The sequence below is a fragment of the Eublepharis macularius genome, chromosome 11 (genome assembly GCF_028583425.1).
Source record: "Eublepharis macularius isolate TG4126 chromosome 11, MPM_Emac_v1.0, whole genome shotgun sequence".
Lineage (NCBI taxonomy): Eukaryota > Metazoa > Chordata > Lepidosauria > Squamata > Eublepharidae > Eublepharis > Eublepharis macularius.
In genome coordinates, this window is record NC_072800.1 from 68548663 (window position 1) to 68575783 (window position 27121).

Genomic DNA, 27121 nt, shown 5'->3' on the forward strand with positions numbered 1-27121 from the left:
TTTTTTTTTAGTGCATGCAGGATTGAGCTATGCCATTGTCTTGTCTTTCAGCTTCTGTAGAAACCGTGCATGCATAGCACTCTGTTCTCTACCGTTGATTTCCTGCTCAAAGTTTTAAATGCAAAAGTGTCTAATAAATATGCAAACAGTAGAGTAGTGCAATCGCATGGTTCCATATTTAAAATAAAATCAGAATTAGCATTCTGTTCTCCATGTTGTTCCTAGACTGATTGTCCAATTGCTGAGTGATCCAATGTAGCAAGCACTGCAATATGATTCCCTTTGTGTATGTAGATATCGTAATAGCGCAAGGATTGTTAAAAAAAGTTTTGAAAGGAGAGAATTATATGATTGTGCATGCAAGCCAGATGCATCTTTGATGTTTAAAGGAGGGGTAATGGTGAGAAGAGGGGTTGGAAATTTGTGGATAATTGCACAGAAAACCCGCATCAAAAATAAACACGGACCAAAACAGGTATCACAAGAAACACAGGATTATCATGACCTGCTCACGCATGGGAAATGATGACTTGTGTAATGAGTGAGATAACCCACCAGAGTTCCGTTGGCAGGCTGACCCATTAAGGACGTGTGGAAGTGGCATGTTATTGATTGGACTACTGCAGCATGCTTGAGGGACCGCTTCTCCCTCTGTGATCCCAACTATGTAACTGATTAGAAAAAACAGGCTCTACTGTGAATATCAGTATCCAAGGCACAATAAAATAAGGTCTACTTTTGCAAATTATCATCCCCATAAGGGCAACTGGGGGCAGCGGGGGGAAGCAGGGGAGAGAATAGCCTAGTAAGCAGTTCTTGGACTTTAGCTTTGATTGTTTTAGTTGGCTGTTTTATAAAGTTGCTATTTATTAAATGATGAATACTGTACATTTTAACTTTGCAAGCTAGCTAGTTCCTAGGTAGATGAAACGTCAGAATAATGTTCTAAAGTTTTATTGTTCCATGGTAAGGACAAGGCAGATTTTCTTTTATTTTTAAATTATGCTATATATAAATTATGCTATACATATCTCCAAATTTACCCACCCATCTTTTTTTTAATCTATTTATTAACTTTCCAGATTTCCAAAAGAGAGACTTCTCAGTCATGGTACCAATACTATAAACGTCCTCCGTTAGGGATATTAATCTGTCCCTTTCTGTCATTGCCTCTTGCCGGTGGGCAAAGAATTGTTTCCTCTGGCATTCCCTCAATGACTCTTCGTTCCTGCCTTCTGTTTTAATTGCTCTGTTTGTGTTTTATATATATATATTTTACTTTTGGTTTTAATTGGTTTTATTATGTACTTTTATAATGCTCTGTTTTTAATTGTTAGCCCTGACTGAGCAGAAAGGCGAGATATAAATTTTGTAAAACCAATATATATATATTGCTTGTTTTGCTTATTTATTTCATAAAATCTTGAAAACAGTATACATAGAAGAAAAGGGGAATGTTTGCAACCACATTAGCAAGCACTGTGGTCAAATTCTTACATTTGAGTAGAATCTCTCTCTCTCTCTCTCTCTCTCTCTCTCTCTCTCTCTCTCTCTCTCTATATATATATATATATATATATATATATCTATATCTATATCTATATCTATATCTATATCCAAATGTAAGAATGTGACCACAGTGCTTGCTAATGTGGTTGCAAACGTTCCCCTTTTCTTCTATGTATACTGCTTTCAAGATTTTCTGAAATAAATAAGCAAAACAAAAATATCTATATCTATATCTATATCTATATCTATATCTATATCTATATCTATATCTATATCTATATCTATATCTATCTAAAATGATAGCATTGAGTTGGAGGAATTTAGATATGGAGACAATTAAGGTCTATTTGTCATCCGGTGTTACTGAATCAAATTATATTTATGATGTGAAAGGGGGCACTGAGAATGAGAGAAGGATAAACCATGACAAGACTAATGCCTGCTGCAGAGACAAAGAGATGGGAAATAAACAACAATGGTGTTTGTCCAAGAAAAGGACTTCCCCCAGCTTTGTGAATACTATATGGAATAAATAATACACACACACAAAATGTGCATAGATTTATTCAAGCTAGTAAGAGTGAGTGTTTTCTTAAAAAATATACACACATCTTTTCCTAATGCTAATTGTTTGGGTATCTCTTGTTTGCTTCTGCTTGTCTCTCTTTTATGTTTCATGTTTCCTTGCCTATCACCTCCAAACGTGCCCGCCCCCCCCCCAGCCTCCTGGATTCCCTGCTCACATATTTCCTGTTTCTTTGTCTTCGCTTCAGCATTCATTTCTTTGTTCTTTGCTCCTGCTCACTCTTTTCTTCAGCCTACCTATTCCTTTGGTCTCTTTCTCTGTTCTGCATCTGTCCTTGTGTGCCGTGTGCTGCATTCACTGATTATGTTGGGAGCGTTTTTTGTCTAAAATGTCTTTCCCTCCTCTGGGGAGCTTTAAGATGTAACTGGGTTGTTCAGCTTTAAATTTTGCGCTTGTTGGTTCCTAATAGCACTGTGCAGTTAAATACATCAGCAGGTGAGAAGCCCGTTCTGATAATAGCTGTTTGGGGTATTATCACTCACTACTCAGTTGCAGACTGTTATGAAGATACACGTCCATTCTGGAGTTCAGACAGAAGCAGTTCAGGGCTCTCCTTGTTAGCACGTTTTTGTTTTCTACTACCTCAGGTGCTCATGAACCCTTTGCTCATTTTGGCCCTTCTAAACTGCCATTCTAAGGTATGTATTCTATCAGTGACATGGGCCCCAGTACAGAGAGCTGCATACAGAAGGAGAAATAACAGTCACTTACAGTTCTGAATGTAGATACCAGCTTTTAGCACAAGCTATATATAGACTTCTGCATGTAAAAAAGATGCAGCAGGGTTTTTGTAGCAAATTTGTGGGATTTGGTATTGACCTTAGAATTAAGCATTTTAATAATTTCAGTTTTCACTTAAAGAAAAAGAGTACATTCCTAATAACTGCAATAATGGGTTTGAAAATGTGTGTGCTTTGCTATTAGACAAAGATAGGAAGTTCCTATCAGATGGCAGATATTCAGCATCATTGAAGAGAAACCAAATATCCAGTATTTCATTGCTTAAATCATATTTTTACCACCAGGTAGGGACTTTTCTGCCCCAGACATAAAATATATTGGCCAGTCTCTGAGTAATGGGCCAATGGCTTGCAAAATCTCAGAGATCTGAGAGCTGGCTGAAAAAGAGGTCCATAGGTTGGGAAATGAGGCTTCAGGCCTTGTACTCTGGTCATTCTTCATGACTGGTGAAAATGCAATTATATACAAATAGGCTTTTTTGGTATGATTTAATTTCATGATGCAAAACACTGATTTTATAGACAAGTATACATACACATAGTCTGGCTATATACACACACAAAACGCTGTTCCTTATTTAAAGTTCTCATACAAGATATATGTATGAAAAAATAGCAGCTCCACATGTGGAAAGAGGCTTCTACAGATCTAGGCAATATTCTGTTTGTTACAAGATTTCCTCCCCCGTAAATCCACTATGTGTAGTCTATTTTTGAAGTGTTCCAAAGAATTATCTGGGATTCATATGCTCTGAAACTCAGACACACATGCAGTTCATATACTATACTAGATGAAATGAAATTAATTTACACACACAAATACACACACACACACAAATGTCTTCCAATTGTAATTATTATGATTTTACCAACCTCACTCCAAACCGGTCTTCAGCATAATGTTGATGCTATTGCTAACATTCTGTTTTCATTCTTGTCTAAATAACTGACCTTCTCCTGGGAGCATTAAGGAAGGCAGAATCCAGTATATCTTTTGGACAGCAGAAGTAATAAAACATGTGACCTGTAGGAATGTAAGAAGTAGGAAGTGACTTACTAGATTCTTCTAGACCAGCATTTTGTTTTCAGCAGGAATTAGCCAGACGCCTCTGGGAATCTCAAAGGCAGAACACCAACTCTGTAGATTTTCATCATGCTAGTCCCTAGCACCTGGTACTGAGAGATATTCCACCTCTGAACATGGAGGTTTTATTTTAATATTCTCATTAGTAGCCATTAATGTACTTTACTTCCATAAATTTTCTAATCATTTTTCAAGTCATCTAAACTAGTCACCATCACCACATAGTGGGGCAGATCCAACCGTCTTCTGAGTAGCCTTCCTCTAGCTTAAGTGGCTCATCTTCCAATGGAAAAGCCACTTCTGCTGGATGAAGACTTTTTAGTCTGTAGGAAGGCCTCAAACTTGAGTCAAAACGAAAGGTGGAGTTTAAATATTTTAATACGTAAATGATAAAGGAGAGGGAGTTATTCAGTGGCATAGTAGGATCGGGGTAGGATACACCCCATCATCCCTCTCTGGTTTTCTTCTATATCTATTCCAAACAACATAGCATAATAATGCCAGGTAAGGCATAGTGTGGCCATGTTTACTAAAAACTCTGTTTAGATTTTCTCCTGACAGAGTCCCATAGAATGTTCCATTGCATGCTAACAATGTAATCTGCTGTGAGTCTCAGTGAGAAAGATGAACTATAAAAAATAAATCTTAACCAAAGAGAGAATCTTAACCAAAAATAAAGAAAATAAAAATAAAGAAAATAAAGTCTTAACCCAAAATAAATCTTAACCAAGGAGAAGCAGTATAAAAACTGAATGAATAAATAAATAAATAAATAAATAAAATATAAGCAATTTTTCTAAGGTCAAGGCCATAACATTATCTATAGGAGTCCAATATAGTCCCAGTAAACTCTTATTAGCTCTCCTCCCTGGTTGTGTGCACACGTGTGTTTGTTTGTCTGTGTGTTCTTATTGCATCTATATATACATTTTAAATGTTATTTTAATGTTTTAATGGCTGATGTTTGCCACCTTGGGGTCCCTATTTGGGTTGAAAGGCAGCATATAAATATTTTAAACAAACCAACCAGCCTACATCAAGGCAGCACTAAGTTTTTTAGCCTGGTATGCCACCAAAAAAAAAAGAGAGAGGGAGTCATCTTACATTTGAATACAAGTCACAGTTATGTCCAATAAAAAAAATGGGGGGGGGACATATATTATATTTTTAGGGAGGTTGTCTTACATTCTGGGTTGCCTTCCTTTTGAGTGAAAACAGTATCTCACTTCGATTTTAGCGCTCCCTCTTGTACCACCTGTGCTTTAAATTGTTTTGCCATCCCAATTTATTGGGCATGACTTGTAACACCTGGGTTATAACTCCCTCATGTATGATTTTAAAAATTAACATAAGGTTATTGGTTTTTTAAAAAAACAAGCTTAAGGGGTGAGCAATTATGAGTGGACAATCTAGTTTATAAACAGGCAAGCATGAGAGTGCAGAGAGACAGAAGATGCATCTGAAATAATATGCTTACATTTTTCACTGGGATAAGTGATCATTTAATTTTATTTATATCTGTCTGATTCAAAACTGAGAAGTTATGAGTTTGGGATTAGATTCCATGACTGTGTGTATATCACAGAAGCCAGACAGGCCTCTCCCTCCCATGTGCAAAGAATATTGACAAAAGAATAAAAGTCACATGTGCTAAGAATAGGATTATTTTTTTAAAAAATCAGTACCCTGTGCATTAAGAGCTCTTTATCTGGCCAAAAATATATAGAGTAACATGCTGACAGTAAAATGATCACTTTCACAAAATTCTTGATTATATGCTTTCGAGGCACACAAAAATAAGAAGGAAAAACATCTTCTTAAAAATATTTTTAAACAATGCTGCACAACAGTGAAAGTATATGATATTATTTAAAAGGAACTACGATGAACACCTAGGAGAAAATTACTGTTATCAGGGCTAAATGATATAGAAATATTTTGATAAGAGAAAGCTGCCATTTATTTGCATAGAAATCTGACATCCCATAAATTTGTTAACCAATGAATCACCCAACTTTTAACCATGTAAAATTCCACACAACCAAATGCAGTAGAAAAAATGAAATCCAAATTCAAAAAACTTGAAAAAACAATTTTAAAAAATCACTATAAATCACATTTCAAAGAGAAATAGTCCCAACCTCAAATCAGCAAACAAATCAGACTCCCATTTTTTAAAAAGTAACATGCTTCAATCTCCCCGCACAGAATAATACATTAATCTTAACAACTAAATTGTCAAAATTTTACATAACTATTTTCTTATCACTGGAAGAAACATTCTCTTCTAATTTTGTGCCATCAAATTCTTAGCAAATTATAAATTATTTCTATTTGTATTGCTTATCTTTTGCTTTCAAAAAACTACTAAGGACATTCTCATACACACTGAAAATGAATAGTGAGGCGAATGGATTCCAAATGTTACCAGAAGCTGTGTTCCCAAAGGGACATTTCCCTAGTGGTTGAGGCGTGGCATAGGCTGCAAACAGACTAAAAGGATGGTTTCTTTTTGTAATCAACAAACAGTACATTGTATCAGTTTAAACAATTTACTTCTAGTTTTTACCACACATGTTGTTTGTACTATATCATGCACAATGTGACAAAATCTAGATAAGGAAAACTACTACAAATTATATAACCCAGTTATATGTAAATTTACTTAGAAATAAATCTCACAGAGCACTCAAAAAAGTAGGTACAGGGTTGCAGCCTTAATAGAAGAATTCATAAAGATTGGAGTGATATTTTAATTAAAACTATATTCTTCTCTAATGAAATAGAGAGAAACAGCATTTAACAACCTAGTGTTCTGTTTAGAGCAATAGAATATTTGCATGTGAAGCAATGTGAAGTATACTTATGGAAGATGTTACTAAAAAAAACGCATTATACATTTTTTTTAAAAAAAACATGCGTTAACACTTGAAGAACTTCAGGAGGAGACAAAGGGGTCCCCCCTCAAGAAGTTAGTTAATTTCTGTCATTTACAAAGAGAAGAGGATGGCATTAGTCAATAAATATGTGGCATGCTTGCAACATATTCATTCAAGATCTGTCACCATAATCTCTTTCATTTGTTTGCAGAAAATATTTATATCCTGGCTTTCCTATTCAGCCCAAGGTGCCTTACAATGACCACAAGGCCAAGCAATACAATGAAATCGGATATAAAATGTCAATTAAATAATTTCAAAGTTCACAAGACCCAAAAGAAGGCAATAGAGCAACAGACTGAACAACTACCAAATAAAAATCCCATTCACATTCAACATAACCTAAATACCCCTCAAGAAAATGGCTGCCAAAAGACAACTTTCTTACAGGCCTTATGAAAAGCCATCAAAGTTGTAACTTTTCAAACTCTCTCTGATAGTCTGTTTCAATATACTGAGGCCATGACTGGGAAAGCCTTGGAATGGATAACAATCTGCATGATGAGGAGGGACTGAGGAGAGGAGAAACCACAAAGTGCACAGTTAGTACATGGGTTGATACAAGGAGTATGCATGGAAATTTTATAGGTAATTTTCCATAGAGTTGTCATTTTTGAAAATAATTTGAAGTATGTAATTCAATAGGTTATGTCTCTTTCATTAAAATTACCACAGTCAAAAGACTGGCATTTTCTTTAGCTGGGATTCAGAGGGTCATGAATTAGGGTCATATGCCTATAGAACTGCTAGGTCTGTGCTTCCTAGTACCTACCATACCACATAGCAAACAACCTCAAACAGAAGGAACATCCTCCAAATCTATTTAATATGGCATGGAGGCTTGCTGTTCAACCCCCTTTCCCACATAAAAATCTTGCTGACAACGCCCAGGTCTTTGTTGTTTATCTAGGATCATAACCATTCCATTTCACAGCCCATTATTTCTTCTGTTCAGAATATGCATTTAAGGTTGCCAGCTCCAGGCTGGGAAATTCCTGGAGATTTGAGGGTGGGGTCTGGAGAGGGTGGGGTTTGGGGAGGGAAGAGACCTCTTTAGGATATAATGCCACAGAGTTCACCTTTCAAGACAGCCTTTTTCTCCAGGGGCACTAATCTCTACGGCCTGTGTGATGCTGGAAGATCTCCCCCTACCACCTGGAGTCTGGCAATGCATGTGGGTGAAGATTGCTTTAAGAGTAACCTTTACAGGTGGAAATAAGAATGAGAAAAGATATAATTTTTTATTATTATATTTAAATGTTTCCACAGTTGTTGATAAAATAGCATGGACATTGCCTGTTTTATCTATTTATGCATATATCCACCGTAAACATGGGACCTGATGCAACTAAAGTAGACTAAGATCTTGGGCACTCTTCATTAGATATAAGCCCCTACTGAACACCATGTAACTTAAAGTCTCTCTACACAAGACACCTTACATGGGGGCGCTCTAGTGACTTACTTCCTATGTGGTCTTATATTCAAGTGTACTCTGTCTCCCTAGCAATGCATGTGTATCCACAATGGGAGAACAATTGTAAGACATTTCACTAGAGCTTCCCCATGTAAGATGTCTTGTGCAGAGAGATTCTTATTTGCAACTAAACATGCATACAGGATATAGTTGCACATCCCACTGAATCCAATTAAGCCAAATTTTCACAACCAGCTTCGTTCCCATTGCTTTTTTCAGTGTGACATTCAGAGCCATTTTAAATATGTTTATTCAGAAGTCCCACTGAGTTCAGTGGAATGTACTCCATAAAAAGCCTGTTTAAGATTGTATCCACAGGCATAAGAAACTTGAGCTAAATCAGAACTTCTGCTTTTGTTTTGCATAGTAATTATGTTAAGTGGGGTGGTTTTTTTACAAATAATGTTGATATATTCTGCATAGTATCATGATTTTTTGAGACATGAAAGTGTTAGAAAAGCATTCCCATTTTTCCCCTATGGAAAGAATGTTATCCCTGTTGTTGAAAGTTTTGGCATAAGGGGCCAATTCAATTTGCACAAGATACCTTTTTGTCATACTGTGTTTAAAAGATTTTTTCAATGCAACTAAAATAATTTAAGAGATTTTTTCTTTGTTGATGTTCATATTGCACATTTTTTGTTTTTTAATAATAAAAGTTTTATTTAAAAAGAAAAGATAGAAATGACAGCAGAAAGTGCATAGAATGCACATTTTTTGAAATGATTATCTTCTAGATTCAGAGACCTCTGCTTGAAATTCATTGGGTACTTTACTGAACAGCAACTAACATCATACAAGAAATTACTTTTTAAAATATTCAAAAGAGGTTTATGGAGTGAGCAATAGAAGCACAAAGCCCCCCAGAATCATAGAATAATTGTTCTCTCTTTTGGATCCTGGCAGTGATATTTTATGACATTTTGGAATAAAAATAACAGTTCTCTAAAGATGACAAATAAATTACTGTTTCAAAAATTATTTTAAACGCACTGTACAAATCCAGAGATCTAGAGATGCATACATTATCTACAATAAGATTATTAGCTCTGAACAATCTACTACAAAGCACAGCTCAGATTAAAATATTTTGTAAATGCCCAAAGATTTAATTGGTGGAAATTAAATTTGTTGTACACAACCACCACCTATTTGAAACAGACATAAACAAAACATTATACTAAATATAAAACACAAGCCTAAATAACATATAATGGACCAAAATTAATTTATATGATAAATATTATCCGTATTGGTACTTACCTTATTTGTAGTTACAGCAAATCATGCAACTGAATGATATTCTTGTATTTGTTTCCCACCAGAAATGTCGAGTGTTCATGTCCAGGTCACTTAAGGGGGGGAAATACTGCAAAAGCAGAAATAGTTATTTAATCTGAGTAATTTATTTTAGAATACATTGGTGGTAAATGACCAAATTCTTACTTAAAAGAGGCTGGTAAATTCATCTGTCAAAGTACGTAGCATTGGAATCTTCCAAAGACAGGCTATGAAAAGTGTCATGGAAAATTTCACTGTAATAAAGGCAGTTTTGGGAGGAAAGTTCCTGAATATGGCCTAACGTTCATTTGTTATATTCAGCACTGATTTGGCACAAAAACAAATCTAAAGAATGAAATTGATTTTGGTGAGTTCAACAATAGGTTTCAATCAACACCCATAACTGATGAATCAAACAAAAGTACTCACATATTCCAGAATCACAAAACTGCAGAAGAGCTGCTTTGTTTTTGTCACTTTCTCCCGTTCACAAACAAAATGAAACAGAAGAAGAATTCACTGTGGAGTATACACCATCGTGTGACTCAGGTCACGTCATGGAGAACAGTTCAATTTGCTTCCTAAATTATAAGAAAATCCCCCCAAATAATCAGATTTGTGTAAAATATTCATTATGGTTGTTGGTTTGATGGACATGAAGTATTTTTTTCCCAAAGAAGTTGGTATTTCTGAAAATGTATGACCACTCCACATCCAGATGGTAGGTTGTTTAATTTCTGCAAATCTGTCTGATTGTTACCCATTTGTGATGCTTTATGTGAATAAATACAGTGGCTTGAATCCAGGTTTTTGTTAACAGCAAAATGACATAATCATCTGCACTGACATTCATTATCATGTGTGTTCACATTTCTGCCTTCTCTGTAACATCCCTCTCTGCAATATGAATGTATTGTTGCTGTCCCATCACTAATCAGGAAACTTCTTTTTTATTTTAATGGTAGATGTGTGTAAATTTATATCTTCCTTATGAGAATGTTTTAAAATCTTTATAAATACAGCAATCATTTTTTGTAGAAGTTAGGGGATTAACAAAGGCCAGAAGATACAACCCACCAGAACATTTTGTATAAACTGTGCTCTTGCTCAGTTCCCATTAATTTTTGGAATTCCCTTCTAAAGGAAGTCTTCCAATCGTCATCCCATCTTGACTATCATGCCACCATAAGCAAAAGATGGTCTTTTTCCCCCTAAACAACACCTTTGATTACTAAGCAAAAGTTACAAGTGTGCTTTTTCTGATGCTAATTTTATTGATGCTGCTTAGATAACAAACTGAAGGCTGTTTTATTGTAATATATGCTGGTTGCTTGTAACTTTCTGGATGGAAAGTTGGAATACAAATGTTAATAATTTCAATGGTGCTTGAGCAGAATATTCTGCTGTGCACTCTGGTTCTTTCCTCATTTTGTTACCCAGCTTTCATGCAAAATCATGCTCACCCTTCTAAATGTTCATTATGTCTGCTGCTTAAAAGAGGCATTTGAATTTTGAGAACAGCAGTCTCTTATCCTCCACCATTTAATGCAAGGCTGAACTGCAAACTGCAGTTTATGGTTAGCATAACCTTGATACAGTCAGTGAATGGCTTCTGCCCAATGAAACCAGATCCTGGTCTGGCAGTCTAGATCTATGTGAGACTGCTCACCAAACTGTTATCATTATGCAATGTGCAGGAACAAGAGACACTGTTCATAAACTCTCTATCAATGCTAATTATTCTTCTGCTGCTAACATTAGTTTCAAGGCCTCCTAAACTGTAGAATTCATATTTATACTATTTAAAATAGAAGGAAGAAATGTCATTATGCAGCAAAGAGTATGATGCTACTTGTTAGACAAGGCGGTTAATGCATAGGATCTGGATCCTGGCTCAGCTTCTGGGCATTTGTACAGGAATCTAAAAGTGTAATCAGAAGCCTTGCAAAGATGCTGCCCTGAAACATACAAACTATTTTCTAGTGCACAGTGCCTAGTTTAACAAATGATCAATTGTTTTCATTACTGTTAGAGAAAGTAGTAGGATAGCCTGCAGTTCAGTCACAGCGTTCTTTTACAAACACCTTTGTTATCTGTGTGCTCCTGCATATTGATCAAGCGTTGCTGCATTTACTGAAAAGAGATCACCCATTTCTGTGCCTTGATTTTTTAAAAGAAAAACTAACTTAAAGCAGAGTTTAGAAAAACATGTTTCTGTTTGTTATATAAACACAGGCTATTTTACCAGCTTGGCCTCATGCTAAATCACATTTTAGTACCATGACAAACACTCAGATCTCAAACATGTCCCTTTGTTTCCTTTTCAGCATGTCTGGTTTTCCCCCTGTTGTAGGCTTTTGTGTTATCTCCCAAAATGATGTCCTTTCTCCCTTTTTCACACATGCATCCTTGGCTGTGCATCATAAGCCTAGGACAGCAGAATGACTTTGCACAAGATTTCAGCTGGGAAAACATGATTTTAGCACGGATGAAAGATGAATGCACAAAAATAGACTCTTTTAAAACACTAGCGACTTTCAACATTTGTCTTTCGGTGTTCCTTTTTGTAAAAAAAAAGTTGTCAAAACTCTAAATATAGAGGACAACCTTAAATTTCATCACAATTGCATCCTTCTTTAATAACAATAATATTTTCTCTCTCTCTTCTGAATTGGGTTTATTTTTGACTTCAGAGTGCAAGCAAAAGTGATTATGCAACAACATACGGTACTATTTATTAGATATTGGTTACATTAAGACAATTTGGATTCATAACTACTGAGCACTTAAGGTATCTTTGCTCAACAACATAGTGCAATAAAAACAAGAGAAACTTTGGCTGTATTTGTTTATTTGTAGTACATTGATATAAAACTGAAACTGTGGCATTCATTTTATTTGCTGGGCAATTTACTTCCTGGAGTTCAGGTCAGGTATAATTTCTAGGCCCGTCAGGACTAAGATTCTGTACATTCAGATAGACTCATAGTTTTGCCTCCAAGAAATGCTAGTTCTTGACTGCCTCCTAAAATACATGCTGCCCCAAACTAGAGATCATGAAAGGCTCAAAGTGTTATATTCTGTCAGAAACATGGGTTGGCTTGTTCTGGCTGCTATTACACTTTAGACACAGCATCATACTTTGACCGTTACAATGGCCAGTTTGAAACTTTTCAAGGGATCTTGGAATACATGTGTACCCAGCTTCAGCACTCTGTTTCATTCATCTGCCCCTGAGTGGGGCTCAACATCTGTTTAGGCAGTTAATGTATTATAATGGGAACCAATAACACAAGCAGTACAGTATTTTAATTACTAACCCTTTTTAAAGTTCCATTATACAGTCTCTTTGTGTGCTATTGTGTTAAATATAAATCATTTGCCTGAAATCAATTTTTAAGAAAGTCTGCTTAAAATTGATCTGACACTTAAATGAAGGAGGGGTAGAACTTCCAATATTTGAAAAACGCGATCACATGCTTCAAAAATGCCTTTGATATTTTTAAAGTGTGTCATTTCTTGGGAAGTTTGGCTCTAAATGTTTTGTCAAAAAGAATTAAAATGAAATAGCTACATGGAAGGATTTGAAAAATCTCCTAGTTCCAGTGTGCATTTTAACTATTTTTGTTCCAGTTAATGTGTTCAAGTATCTGGGCCTTTTTCAAAGAAGAAAATGTAGGACATGCAGATCTAGATCCCTTGTTTAAAGAGGAATCTATTATAAATAAACGTAATGAACACCTTTTCCACATTTATATCCAGAGATTCAAATTACAGTACAGCAAATTGGATTTCACACAGTGGAGGAATAAACAAATACAAGAAACGATGAAATATTTAATTCACCAATCTTAATTACTATAGGAATTTCTAAGGAATTTGGTAGATTTAACTTGTTACTGAATAATTATATATGCATCATTTTCAAATACTATCTCACTGTATTGGCCACTTTTTACAGTTGTATGAAATCAATAGAGCTAAACAATTATTTTTGGAACATGTATATTTGAGAAATGTTTCTTAGTGTCAGACAAGTAATCAGGGGCCTGGCTGCTAGAAATATTTTGTTCCATATTACATGGACATGTTGTCAAGGGAAAGTCAATGCAGATCATTCCTGAACCTTTTTATTTCTATGCAAGAAGATAAATTGTGAATTTGGCAGGGGGGGGGTCTGTTGTGCTATGTTTGGAGTCATTAAGAGAATGATGCATATTTTTATTTTGTTGCCTATTTTTCTTGCATTCCCCTTTGCAATTAGAAAAAAAATGCCTACAAGAAAGGGTGACTTTAAAATCTGAGCCCATCAGTCAGATTAAACCTTTTAAAAAACATTAACAATTTTGCATGAAATACCTGCAAAACACATTCCTCTTTTTCCCCTATATTATGTTCCATCCAATTTCCTTTGTCCATTATCTCCTCTCGAAAATTTTAACTGTTATTTGGATTTAATGCAACCTGTCCATCTGCATTTAGTTATTAAGTTTAAAATGTCCTATCAGCTTTGTGGCATTTAATCCAATTGATTGATTCATGTTGGACTAAATTGTACAGTATTTCCTTGGTTCCTGCCCTCAATGGCTCTCAGGCTTTTCATAGAAAAGTTAACTAATAACTGCGGGGTTTTTTTTAAAGTGTATCAATTAGGTAGAATGTGACCTTTCATTGCAAGACAGAAAATGTCAGACTGAAGTACTGGGTCTCACAAAAGTTAAAATGCATTTGGCAATGGACAATGTAGGAGAAATTATATAATAGTGTATATACCTTATTATACATTGCAATGACTATATAATTACAATGCTCTGTGTTCATCCCTCTACAACTATACTTTTGTTTTCATTTTATTTCTCCACTCTCATCCTGAATGTGTATTATTTTTTTTCCTGAGCATAATAGAGACGGTACTGAGAGAGAGATGCAGAGTTAGTGATATTTAGACTTCCTCCCTGTTGTTCTCTTCTATTCCTCTGCTACTCTTTTCTGTCATATAGGAAAATAAAACTGGCCATGATGTGTGGGTTGGGTCTTCGGGGGTCATTACCCTTCTGACTTTCACTTTGATGACAAGGTATCAAAACAAAAATACTGCTTCAAGACGCATGGCAGATTTTTTTTTGCTCCTTGAAATCATTGTTAACAAAGCATAGCATTGTGTGTTTTACACACAGAGCTGAGGAGTGTCTCCCGCACCTCCAGCGGCCCAGCAAGGATACCATGGAGAGGAAGACTGGATGGATGTTGGCTACCTCGCTCCCTTTAATATAACTAATCATTAGCAATGGCAGCCTGGGAATTAAAGTGGTGGGCCCACTAGATAAACATTTGTGAGCACTGAACCCCACAGATCTTTCATGGGTGATTGGCACAACAATAAAAGATTTTGTTACATGTTCAGGCCAAGGACAATGAAGGTGAAAGTAGGCCATCTGCATCATGCATTAAAGGTCTGGGGGCCTGGTCTAGAAAAAAAATGTTGGAGGTGGTGGACACTTTTCCATAAGCCCTTCCCACAATATAACAAAGGAAACACCTTTATCTCACTGACAGTTGTTCTGATATGACATATCTGTGCTAAAAACACTTCACAATACTGTTATTTTCCCATGTGTACCAAATTGGTCTTTTCACAGGGCACAATGGCATTGGCATAATTTAACTCAGATCAGAAAGCGCCGCTGAGTTAAACGCAAGATGTTATACCAAAAAATGTTTAAGAATGCAATCGCCAGTATTATCTGAGACAATCTGATTAGCTAATCACCTTGATACTTATGAATGGTTCTGTTAAGAATGTCACTGAAAATGTTCATTTTGCAGCTGCTCCCTAGCATGGCAACCAATCTGTTGAAAAACCACAGCCTGTCATTATCAGACAAGTGAAAAGCAGTAGCAGCATATGTCACCTGACATGCAAAATGGCACTTGTCATTTATTTACCAATTGTTGATTTTCAATTATTATATTTTTGAGAAAACATGATGTGTGTGGACATATGTTTTAACTATTTTCATTACCAAGGGAAATAAAGATCAAGGATTTCAAAAGTAATATTAACAGGAGATAATGTATCACTCATTCTTTCCTTGTCTGTATCTGTACTCTTTCTGAAAATCTGTGCATAACAATTCCCACTGCTCAACAATTAAAGCTGCAACCAGGCCAACACAAACATACTTTACTGCTAGGAGTATATGTCCATTGGGGTAATAAAGGTATATGCATACCTTTGTCTTTGTACCTTGTCCTATTAGGGAGTGTCTTTTTTTTCTATGATGTTTCACCAGAAAGAAGAAAATCACAGAATGATATAGAGAATGAAGAATGTTTTTTTTAATGAATTAAAAATGTAACCCCAATTAAAACTGACGGTTTTACTTTAAGCAAAACTCAGTTGTGTCAGAATAAAATGCTGAATCTTATACAAAATAACCGACAGCTTTTAGCAACAAAGGATTCCAACCATGATGAAATAGATTTCAGGTATTAATTTGTATTCTTTTCAAAACGGTTCAATAGTATCATGAAATGGGGAACAATCTCCCAAAAAATAACCAAGAAGACACTTCTTATCCAGATAAAGATGTGTCAGGAAAAGCCTTAGACGATAATACTTAGAAAACTGATTTCAAATATAGTGAGAGTTGGTAATGTTAAATTTAATTAATATATTTATTTACTTCAGTTATATTCCACCTTTCTCCAAGGTGGCCTACATCATTTTCCTCTCCTCCATTTTATCTTCGCAATAACTCTGCGAAGTAGGTTAGATGGAGTGTGTACGACTAGCCCACGGTCACTCAGCAAGCTTCCATGGCAGAGTGGGGATTTGAACCTGGCTTTGCCAGAACCTAGTTCAACACTTTAACCAGTACACCACGTTGGCTCTTGTCATTTAAGATTGATGATGGAAGGTGCTGCCAAGTCATAGCTGACATGGCGACCCTTGCTGAGGTTTTCAAGGCAAGAGACTAACAGAGGTAGTTTGCCATTACCTGCTTCTGCATAGCAACCCTTGTCTTCTCTGGAGGCCTCCCATCCAATTACTAACCAAGGCTGCTGCTTAGCTTCAGAGATCTGATGAGCTTGGGCTTGCCTGGGCTATCCAGGTCACGGCAATTTAGGAATATAATATTCTAAAAACTAGTATTTAGAGGATACAATAAATCAAAGAACACCATCTTGCTAGCTATCACGTCAATACCACTGGAATAGTCAGGATTTTCAATCTATTTCTATTTATTTGCTTATTTATTTTACCTTATTCTTCCTTCCTCCTCCTCCCTTGCTGAGACTCAAGCCACTAGTGATTTCAGAGTATTTCAGTATTTATTTAATATAAAGCTTTATCTCATCTAAGATGACAAAGTATACTTTGTTCAATAGTGTACATTTACTTGGGAGTAAGATCCATTGAACAATGTGGTTCTTACTTCTTAGTAAACATCTATAGAACTACATTATAAATTCCACAAATATATGGATACATTCTATGTAACAATTTTGAATACTTTATTACTCTGATTACTACCTTCCTCCAAGAAGTTCAGAGTATGTCTCAACCTTGAAACATGCCTATGCATGTGGTAAGCAAGGGTGGAAGAGATGTCATGCTGAAGGCCACCCACTGAGCTCATGTCTGATCAAGGATGGAAACCTATGCTTTCCCCATATAAATATCACACTAGCCACTGTGCACCACTGCTTAGTTTTGCATGCTCTGGAAATACCCACATGTCACATTTTCACTCTTGTTAAGTCAACAGTTTCACTTTAAAGCTAAAGCTTCTTATCTCTTAGAAAGGTACCCTTTCAGATTAAGGGTGGGGGGAGGAACCCTTACAAATTAAACTTTAATTTCACATAGAATATTTCAGTAATCAATTTTGTTTGCAATTTAAAAGGCCATATTCTCCTCCCAGAGTCCACAGTTCTTTAGGACTGCTACTGAAGATTGTGGGGTTACTTTGGAGGAAATATCAACTGTGACAGTCTGCAACTAAACAGTCTAAGACCTCATGTATCATGACAATATATGTGGCCAGACATGGAGAGGGGTTTTTTTTAACAGAATGCCCCTGCCCAGTGCATACCAAAACCTGCTTTTGAAACAGAAAGGAGCTTAGAAAGCAGCCCATAATTATAAATATGAACACTATTTACTTGTGTATGTTTTTAAGTTGTTTATAATGGTATGAATTCTTCATTGTCACTAGAATTAAAAAGGCAGATGAAAGAATGCTTAGATTTGGACTGAGTAAAAGCCATAGAGTTTGATCCAAAAATGCCCTTCTGTCATGGAAAGACAACCTCAGTGAACAAAAGGGCACCTTTAGTTCAAAACCTATGATTTGGATCCAACTCAACAGATCATATGGCATTTATCCAATGGCCCAACATTATTCAATATATTTATTCACTGATCCTTTCATTGCAAAGGTCCAAAGTTATTTAGAGAAATCCCATAACTACTTACTATTGTATTTCAAAACTCAAAGTGAAGCAAAATAAAGAATGGGATCCTAAACAAAGAAAAAAGCAAGAGCCAGATTCCAGTTATTCAGAAAGAATTAAATGACTTAAAAATGTTTAGTTGATTTGTTGGTTAAAAGATAGGTGATCAATGAAGTGATCGCATTTAAATCTTGCTGTTTTATCAAAACCTCAATGGGTTCTTTTTTGAGATATTGTGTGTGTACTTCTGTAAATAAATAAATAAATGTTACAGGTCATTGTTAGAATGAAAGGTGGTCTACTTTATTCCCTATTACACTAACACATGGAGCCCCATTAATCATCTAATATTTGTGTTACTTTTAATATAAAATCTTAAAATCATAAATGAAAAGGCATCAAACAGCCATTTTTGAACAATAGATCTGCAGACTGACAATATTTTCTTCTTTGCGGTCAGTTGGAATACTATGCACATTCAATATCTTTAATTTCATCAGGGTTCTTGGCCCAGCACTATCTGACCTCTTAAGAAAGCTTGGTAGATGTCAGCTAGAATAAACTACCAGAAGATAAACAATAGTGCAGAAAAACATCATGAGATGGCATAAAGGCACACTTCATTTAAGGAATATTAAGCTGATACTCTTCAATAGCTTCAACTCATTTGCTGAAGGACTTCACAGCACACAAAATCATTCAAAAGTTATAGCCTAGGAGATACCAGTAGTGAAAAGCAACCATTAATTGAACTATAATATAACCATTAACCAGATCTTCATTCTTATTGAGGTTGGGCTGAATGAGTGATGGTCTGCAATCACTCAAATTGACTCAAATTCTACATAAAAATAATTTGTTATAATTGCTAGGGAAATTTCCATATAATTTTTAGGGAACAAGCAGCCTGTGGAGCCTATCAAATTCTTCCTTTGAAATTTTCCAAGGGGGAAAAATGGGTAGGCCTTTCCCAGAGGACACTGAGGTATACATGATTTAGGGATCAACGTTATCTGCACTGAATCAACTTCCATTCTTCATGGAAATATTCAGTGGAATTGTATTTATAGTAATTTTTCTTTCTTCAGTGTGCTAAAGGCATGTTTGGGTTTTTAATATAAGAAATATTAATGCCATTGAGACTTTACATCCAAACTATTTACTGTCATTTATGGCTCATAAATGCCACTTTCTACAGCAATAGTGCAAATCACATATACATGATCACCAACTATGACTACTTTAAAAACCAAGAGGAAGCTTGATTCAGGGTTGGGGGAAGGATTTATACATAGATTGACTTTGTGTAGCAGAACTACACAAATAATGGAAATCACATTCATAAAAGATCTTTGATTTTTCACCAGTATGTATTCTAATTTATTCAAACATTTATCCCGCTTCTCCATTTTAAATACTTTTAAGGCAGTTCACAAAGTCAAAATATTATTAAACTGAAAAGATCATAAGATTAATAGCTAGCAGTAAGAGCGCTGTGAGGCAAGTAAAATTATTTTGTTAACTGTAACAGTCAAACCCACAGATTTTGAAGTAGCCATGTGAGTAATCCATGAGGAAATGAAGAATCAATTTTGCAGAAATTAAAGTTGTTGACACAGCCTTTCACCCACTGGATCAACCTCCAACAAGAACTGAGCTAATGTTTCCAAATCTAACTCACGATTTCTTTTCATATATACTGCTACATCTTAACTTGTATATCAGCTTGGTGGAATATTTCCAAAATTATATGATGAAAAGATTCAAAATCCATCACTTATAAAGAACTGAGGTAGGGCTCCGTTTCTTAAATTGTCTCTGCTAACTGTGAATATTATTCAGCTCTATCTTAAAAGGGAACCATGATCCCCAAACTTCCTCTTCCAGGAATTACTATTTTTGATATTTATAGATATGCATTAGCATATCTACAGTGAAAAAAATCCAGAGGGGCAACTGTGTTAAGTTCGTCACAGAAAAAACAACCAATGATTATAGCTGTATAACGGATAACAAATGTTCTCAGACACAAGCTTTTGTGGGCCAGAGTCTACTTCACCAGATGCACACAAGTTTAAGTTGCTAGAAAGCTACCCTGAGACAACTGAGATTGTTTGTCAAGCAAGGACACACACTCATCAGAAAGCAGACAGAAAATCGGTTTAAAACAAACTTCAGATTAATAACTTCCTGTGGCCTAGTTCACCAAACATACACCAGACCTACATATAAAAGAGTCTTCTCCTTTACCTTTAAAATCTACTTTACAGAAATTAATGACATCTTCCAAAATGATAAATAACCCCTCTCCTATTAATATTATAAAATGTTAAAAAGGGACACTTGAATGGCTATTGCGATATGCTTTTGCAGACTGTGAAAATGTATCAGCATAACAAAAGAGAAAGAAAGAAAGAAAGCGATGCGAGCAAAAAAGAAAACAAACCACGGCTGCTTTTCAAGCTCGACTGCTGGGGAGGAACTGTGGTTCTCTAATACCCGGGCCAAAAAACAAACGGGCGCCGTCGACCTGCGACTTCCAGATCCTTGAACTGTTTTACGGTCCCTTAGTGTCTGAAGCCATGTATTTGCCTTACGGAAAATTACAGCAGGGCTCCTAACGGCAGCTGATCCTCTCCCAGCCGCCTACAAAAACATACCAAGGTGGGGGAGCGAGAGGGAGAGAGACGCGTTTTCAGCCTCTTGGGAGCTTGCTGAGCCTCAGAAACAAACAGCTTCCTCAGCCATTTCCCACGACATAAACTACCGCTGGCATTTCCAGCGCAATCCTAAACAGAGTTTCGCCTGGAGTCCCTGCTTAGGATTGCTCGGCTGGGTTCCCCAACCCGGAGAGGGCCGGCCAGAGGCGCAGCTGCAGAGCCGCTGAGGAGGAAAGGCGGCTCCATTTTGCGCTCTGCAAACAGAGGGCTCCCTTGCCGGGAGGAGGAGAGGCGGTGCGAGACCACGACGAGGGCTCTGGGGGCGAGGAGAGAGGGGGAGGCGGCCGCTGCCCAGGCGCCTTCCCTCGGCGGCTCTGCCCGCCTGCAGCGCGGCGGCGGCGGCTGGCTCCGAGCGGCGGGATCAGCTGAGCGGCAGCGGATCACGTGGGCGGCGTGTCGGAGGTCACGGCGCGGCTCACAATGGAGCTGTCGGAGGCCGCGCAGGGCGGCTTGCGGCTGCTGGCCGAGCCGGGCCGTTTCTCCGCCCGCGCCTTCGCCGCCCTGCTGCAGGCCGCCTTCCGGAGCTTGCTGAGCGGCCCGGCCGAGCTGGGTAAGGGCCGAGCGGCCGAGGCGCCCGGCGGGAGCGGCAGGTCTCTCCCTCTCCCTCTCCCTCTCCCCCTCCCTGGCGCGGGCGCGGGTGCCTCGCCGAGCGCCGGCCTCCCCCGAGGCGCAGGAAGCGTCCCCAGGGCGCCGAGGCGCGCGCGGAGCCCGCGGGCTGCGCCGGCCTGGGCGGCTCTTTGTTTCCCCGCTTTCGCTCTCCTCCTCCTCCATTTCCCCCGCGCGCTTCGGCTGCTGCCTCGCAGAACCGGGCAGGCGCCGCTCCTCCTCCCTCGGCGAGGTGGCCGAGCCGGGCTGCCCGGCGCCGCGGGCGGGTGGTCAGGCGCGGTTTGCTCGCCGGCCCTCGCTCTCCTGTGGGCTCCCTCCGGCGGCCCCGTCCGGGCTCGGCTGGAGGCGCTTTCGGTTTCGGGTGTGTTTGCAACGGTCGGGCGCGGAGCGGCTCTCCAAAGCGCGTCCGCTACGAATCGCCGCGGTCTCTGGCCGGGCGGCTCCTGCGGCTTTCTTGACGCTCCGCCAAAGCCTCCCCAGCCCGGCGGGCGGTTCGGCCGGGCTGGGGGGTGGCTCGACCGCTCCGCTTTCTGCCTCGGCTCCTCGGTCGCCGCGCGGACTCGTCTCGAGGCTGGGCCTGCCGCTCTCGGCCGAGGAGGCCGGCGTTTGTCAGCCGCTCGCCAGCCTGCCTGCTTGGGAGCTGCGCGGCTTCGGGGAGGGACTGGCTGCAGCTGCGGCGCCTGAAAAAGAGTTGTTTACTCAAATGAGCCGCGGCGCAAAGTTCGGGATTTTGCCACGGGAGAGTTCGGTAGCGAGGAGGGCCGTTTTTCGAAGAGCCCGGCTGGGCAGGTCGCTGGAAAGCACTGGAAGCAAACGCCTCACAAAGCGATACGGGTGGCTTTGCCCGCAGAAGGGGGAGAAAATACGTGTGTCCCCCCCCCCTTTTGGAATGTTTCTTTCTCCCATTTCTAAAAATATCATTAACTCTTGCACTTACTCTGAACTTTAAACTTGTTCCATACATTGGTGGTTGCCAAATAACTCCAGGAAATAAATAGTAAAAACTGACGTGCAAAGGGGAAAACCAGGATGCCGTTGGTGGAAAACACATCAGATTTTCTTTAGTTCTGCATTCTGTTGCCAGAATTCTTAGTGGGGCAGATTTGAACCCAGGCACACTGGAAATAAGAGAGGTCAGATTATGGATCTTGGAGAAATTCAGCTTTAGATAATTTTCAGTAACCCCCTCCCCAAACCTTGATGTTGACTCCCTAAAGGAAACAGCTCCTGCAGTCAATGTGATATAGTTGTAACTGTAAACATTGTTAATATGTATTCTGGAATTGTATGCTAAGTGTCCCTGAATTCATAGGGAAAGTTTTAAGTAATATATATATTCTCAACAAGTATTTTAGAATTTCCCCCTGAGTATATCTGTCAACTGCTCATTTATTTTTAGATCATCCAGACTTGGAACATATTGACCCAGCAATTTTAAAATACTGCCATGCTGCAGCAACAACTTGTATAGTGGAAGCTGGAAAACACAGAGCTGAGGGAGCTGCCATAAGGTATTCCTATTTTAAAGTCCTCTGGTTAATTTCTGTAGGAATTCTTGCTTTAGAATATTCCTTTTTCAGTTGTACTGGCACTACAACTAACCCATCTCTTTGATTCCCCCACCCCCCTTTAGCAGTTATCTAGAAGACTGTAAGTTTGACAAAGAAAGAATGGAACAATTTTGCACCGAATATCAGGTTTTCAAGCCAACTTTATCCTATTTCATTTCCATATTCATATATTACTTAATCTGTAGCAGCTAGCAAAGTTTCCTCTTTTTTATTTTTTTTCTGCAGAAAAACAAAGATTTCTTGGAAGTCTTATTGGGAAGGTATGTCAAGGGAACAAATGTTAGTATTTACTTTCAATTTCAAATATACCTTTAATGTATCACTATCAGGGACCTACAGTTCTTTACCTGTATACATTGAAACAATAATAGTGTAATCCAAAAATCACTTTCCTGGGAGAAAGGCCATTGAATAAAACTGAGTAAAATTCTGAGCAGACCTGCTTGGGATTGCTCTGTTAATGTCTTTGCCTTTCTTAGCTTAGCTTTGAACTCTTATTAATGTACAGTAGCCTGTTTTAGGATCTGAAAGACTTGTGCAAAGGTGGGCAGTCCAGCACAGCATAACCACAATCATTCTGTTATTCAGTGTAGGTAGATGTCCACTGCATGTAACGGATGTTTCTTGGCGTCTAGAATATCAAATAAAGGTAATTCAGACCTTGTCAGTGTTGCTTATTCTGCTTCCTTTTCTCTGGTAAATGCTGATTGTTTTTTTCCTGCATTGTTATCACTTTAGACTAATCAGCTTCATAAAAATTATCATCCTGCCTATCTGATGACCTTAAATGTAGAGGTAAAGTATCTGTCTTTTTGTATTTTTCACTATTGCTAGAAGAATGGGTGTTTTTTTAGGCTTGTCGATGTTAAGCAGCTAACTTTGGGGTTTTTTCTTTCTTTAGAGCAGTGACTCAAGATCTCAGCCGGACCTTAATTTTAGTTGTTCTATGGAACAATTACAGGTATTTCTTTATAGCATCCTTTTGTGTGTTGGTCTTCAGTGCCATCAGAATGAATTATTCTTCCAAATATATACTTTACAAAATTATCTCAAAAACTGTTGAAGCAGCAGTATTTTAAAACTTATTTAAATATTGTGCTTGTCTGTGTTTTATAATATGAGATTTTAAAATTAAGTTTCATGATGCTACCATCTTGTAGGTAAATGCTTTTGGAAGAGGAAAAAATGGCAATTGAAATGTGATATTGGAAAGGACCTTGATTTTTGGCAACTGTCTCCAGTATTTCTCAGGATTCGAAGCATGGGCTTACCTATATCAATGATAGTTTTTACTTTTTTAAAAAAAGAATTTCAACTGAACATTTTTTCCTAAGAAGTTTTCAGTTTGTCAAAAATCAGCTTAATGTCAAACTGAAGAGTAGAAAACTGAAACAAGTTTGAGAAGCAGAAGTAGCAGATAGAAGTTTCATTGTAATGTTAGGTCTCTTTAGTTATACACATTGCATTCATTTTAAAATTCTGTTGGTTTCAAAGGAACTTTCATAGGGATATATTTAGCACTGCAATGGTAGAAAACTGCTGAATCCATTTAATTGTTTTTGGTCCATTCAAGAAGAAGAAATGTGTACTTAACTTTGGGCCAGTATTTGAATTTGACGGTACTATTTTCCAAACATTTATTTAAAAATAGCATGTATTCTCTATTTAAAAAAATAACAACATAGCTATGTGTTTCTTAAAGAGGTAGGAAATATCAAATTATGGGCAGAATGGTAAACTTTTCAAGATACTAGACTCTGAAGTTTTTCACATGTAAATTTGATCTGCTTTGAGGACAATAGAGTTTTGGAGGTACTTCTAATTTATGCAGTGTACCCAATATACATCATAATATTTTGTTTCTAAAGTTGTAACTCCTTGTTTTTAGGATTTAGTTGGGAAACTAAAAGATGCAGCTAAAAGCCTAGAGAGAGCAACTCAGCTGTAATTGCAGTCTCCTGGTAGCCTTCTGGATATAAGAAGAAGAGAGATTGCCTGTCTCTAATAGTTTCTTCTTTGAGTGTAAAATAACTCCTTGTTCTCTGTTTATTTGATGGAATTTTGGCTAAACTAAGGTAGTTGAAACTGAATCCCTACTTTCTAGACAGTATTACAAGTTTGATGTGTAGAAAAGATAGAAACATTTGTCAAAGTCTTATGGAAATAACTATTTGTTTGAGTTCTCCACATTCCAAATAACTGCGTTGACCTCTTTTGGAACAAGCCTTTGTTTTATTCAATTCCTATTTAAAGTCTCTAATAAATAAAAATGTGTCTATTTTGTGTGTGATATCTATTTATGATCCAGTGGTTTGTTGGGAAGAAGAAAGGTGAATCACAAGAAATATACTTGCTTCCCCGCCCCCCGCCCCCCATCAACATGGAAAGATTAACCTCTCCAGCAAAAAAAAGAAAGGAGAAAATATGACTTTAAAGGAAAGGAAGCAAGGAATTATAATGAAATGGTCAGCCTGCTTGTGTCTTGGGTAATGCTACATCTTGACTACAATTTAAATGCTTTGGCCCACAAAAGTTGAGATGGAGCTTCCATTCAGTTCATCTGTTTCTGCTGATTATGGTAACTAAATATTCAACAGCTTCTGTAAGCAGTACAATAGCCCAATTGCACTTAATTACTGCAGACCATCTCTTTTCCATGCAGTTGAATGCCTAGAACTGGATTCTATGCATTCTCCCTGCAACTAAAACAGGAAGAGAGCTTTGACTCCAAGCTCATACCCTGGAAATCTAGTTGGTTTTTAAGGTGTTACCAGAATCTTACTTTTCTAATACAGATCAACATGGCTTCCCACCTGAAACACACACACAAACTCTTCTCACCCTCATCTTGCAACCTGGGTAGAGCGGCTGTTTTTCCAGTTAGTAATTAAAGAGCTGGCTGGAAAATGGATAGTAAGAGATGGTTTTGAAGGGGTTTTGAAGTTCCCGTTTTTCTCCTATCCCTTGAGCCCTTCCTGTCATGGGAAGAAGAGCCAGAGAATGTGTACCTGAATGGAGAGGCAGCCTTCCTCTTTGTTGCTAGGAAGGGAAGGAGTGTGGAGGAAAGGTACCAATTACGGAGGAGCTAGTGCCTGGAATGGAAGAACTGGCCCTTTTGTTCTGGAGGAGCCCATAATGCTCATTAACTGTCTGACCAAGGGAGCTTTGACTCTGGAAAGCTCATACCTTGGAAATCTAGTTGGTCTCTAAGGTGCTATTGGAACAGGATCTTGCTCTTGGGAAGCCTCAAAGAACCATTGCAGATTCCCCATTCTCATGCCTAAAGAAGTGGGAATAAAAGCCTCAGCTGAGGTCAGGTCACTACCAGAAACCCTGATCTTGAGTTTTCTTCAGTTTTCACCCAGCCGGCCTGGATGGGAGAAAAGGTGCTGTCCTAATCGGTCTGGGGTTATCGGAACTACTACTGCAGATCAAGTGAGATAAAACGAGGATCGCCCTGTCCTATAAACTCTTAGTGACTGGGGAGGGGGCAGGGGTAGGAGAACGTCATCACCCGATCTCTGGCCTAATTTATTGGGTGGGGGAACCTGGGGGGAGGAGTATTTTCTTAGTCCTTCATTGTAGGGAAGGACACAGGCACACATCGGCATATCTTTGGTGTTCCTGGTTGGGGGAGGTGGGGACAAGAATCTTACCTAATTTTTTTGCGGGGGGGGGGAGCGCAAAGCAGCCAGCCCCGATCCCGACTGAGTGGAGCGGAAGCTTCCCCCCCTCCCAAAATACTATTTCCCACCGATCTGAAACGGTGAACGACGTGGCAGTCGCTTCACTTGTTTGCAACGAGACCTGCTTCTCAAGACTGGCAGCGAGATGAAACCAATGGAAGTTAGTCCTGGCGGGCAGGGAATTTTAACTTCAGCGGCTGCCGGGGGTGGTTGCTCTAGATCCCGAACCTCTTTGGTGTGGACTGGAGAGTGATTTCTTCCCCGATCCCCTGCGTGTGTATTTGTCTTTCCACGATCGTCTGGGTCTTCCCCTGTGCCTCCCGTTCTTCAAACCGTGTAGGATATGGAGGTGTGCCAGGAATACCCCCAACACGAAGCACAAACTCACACGCGGATCAAGCTTCGGGGCAGACAGAATAACGGGGTCCTCTTCCTCTGGGGTCCTTTGTATCGATTTTAAAA

General features: G+C 38.3%; 1 protein-coding gene across 1 annotated transcript; it reads left to right on the plus strand.

Annotated features, from left to right (window-relative positions):
- The first annotated feature begins 21165 nt into the window (after nt 1-21165).
- On the plus strand, nt 21166-25251 carry COMMD3 (COMM domain containing 3). The gene is made up of 8 exons (XM_054991203.1): nt 21166-21346; nt 22802-22913; nt 23036-23099; nt 23199-23233; nt 23562-23622; nt 23712-23768; nt 23875-23934; nt 24862-25251. The coding sequence occupies exons 1-8, from the start codon at nt 21217-21219 to the stop codon at nt 24919-24921; spliced, it is 579 nt and encodes a 192-aa protein (XP_054847178.1). The 5' UTR covers nt 21166-21216; the 3' UTR covers nt 24922-25251.
- Nucleotides 25252-27121: the final 1870 nt, after the last annotated feature.

Bases quoted from the DNA above. Each gene is read 5' to 3' on its own strand.
- COMMD3 (XM_054991203.1), top strand. From the start codon at position 21,217: ATGGAGCTGTCGGAGGCCGCGCAGGGCGGCTTGCGGCTGCTGGCCGAG. The intron at 22,914-23,035 runs GTATTCCTATTT...ACCCCCCTTTAG, and splicing joins GCTGAGGGAGCTGCCATAAG to CAGTTATCTAGAAGACTGTA. The intron at 23,935-24,861 runs GTATTTCTTTAT...CCTTGTTTTTAG, and splicing joins GTTCTATGGAACAATTACAG to GATTTAGTTGGGAAACTAAA.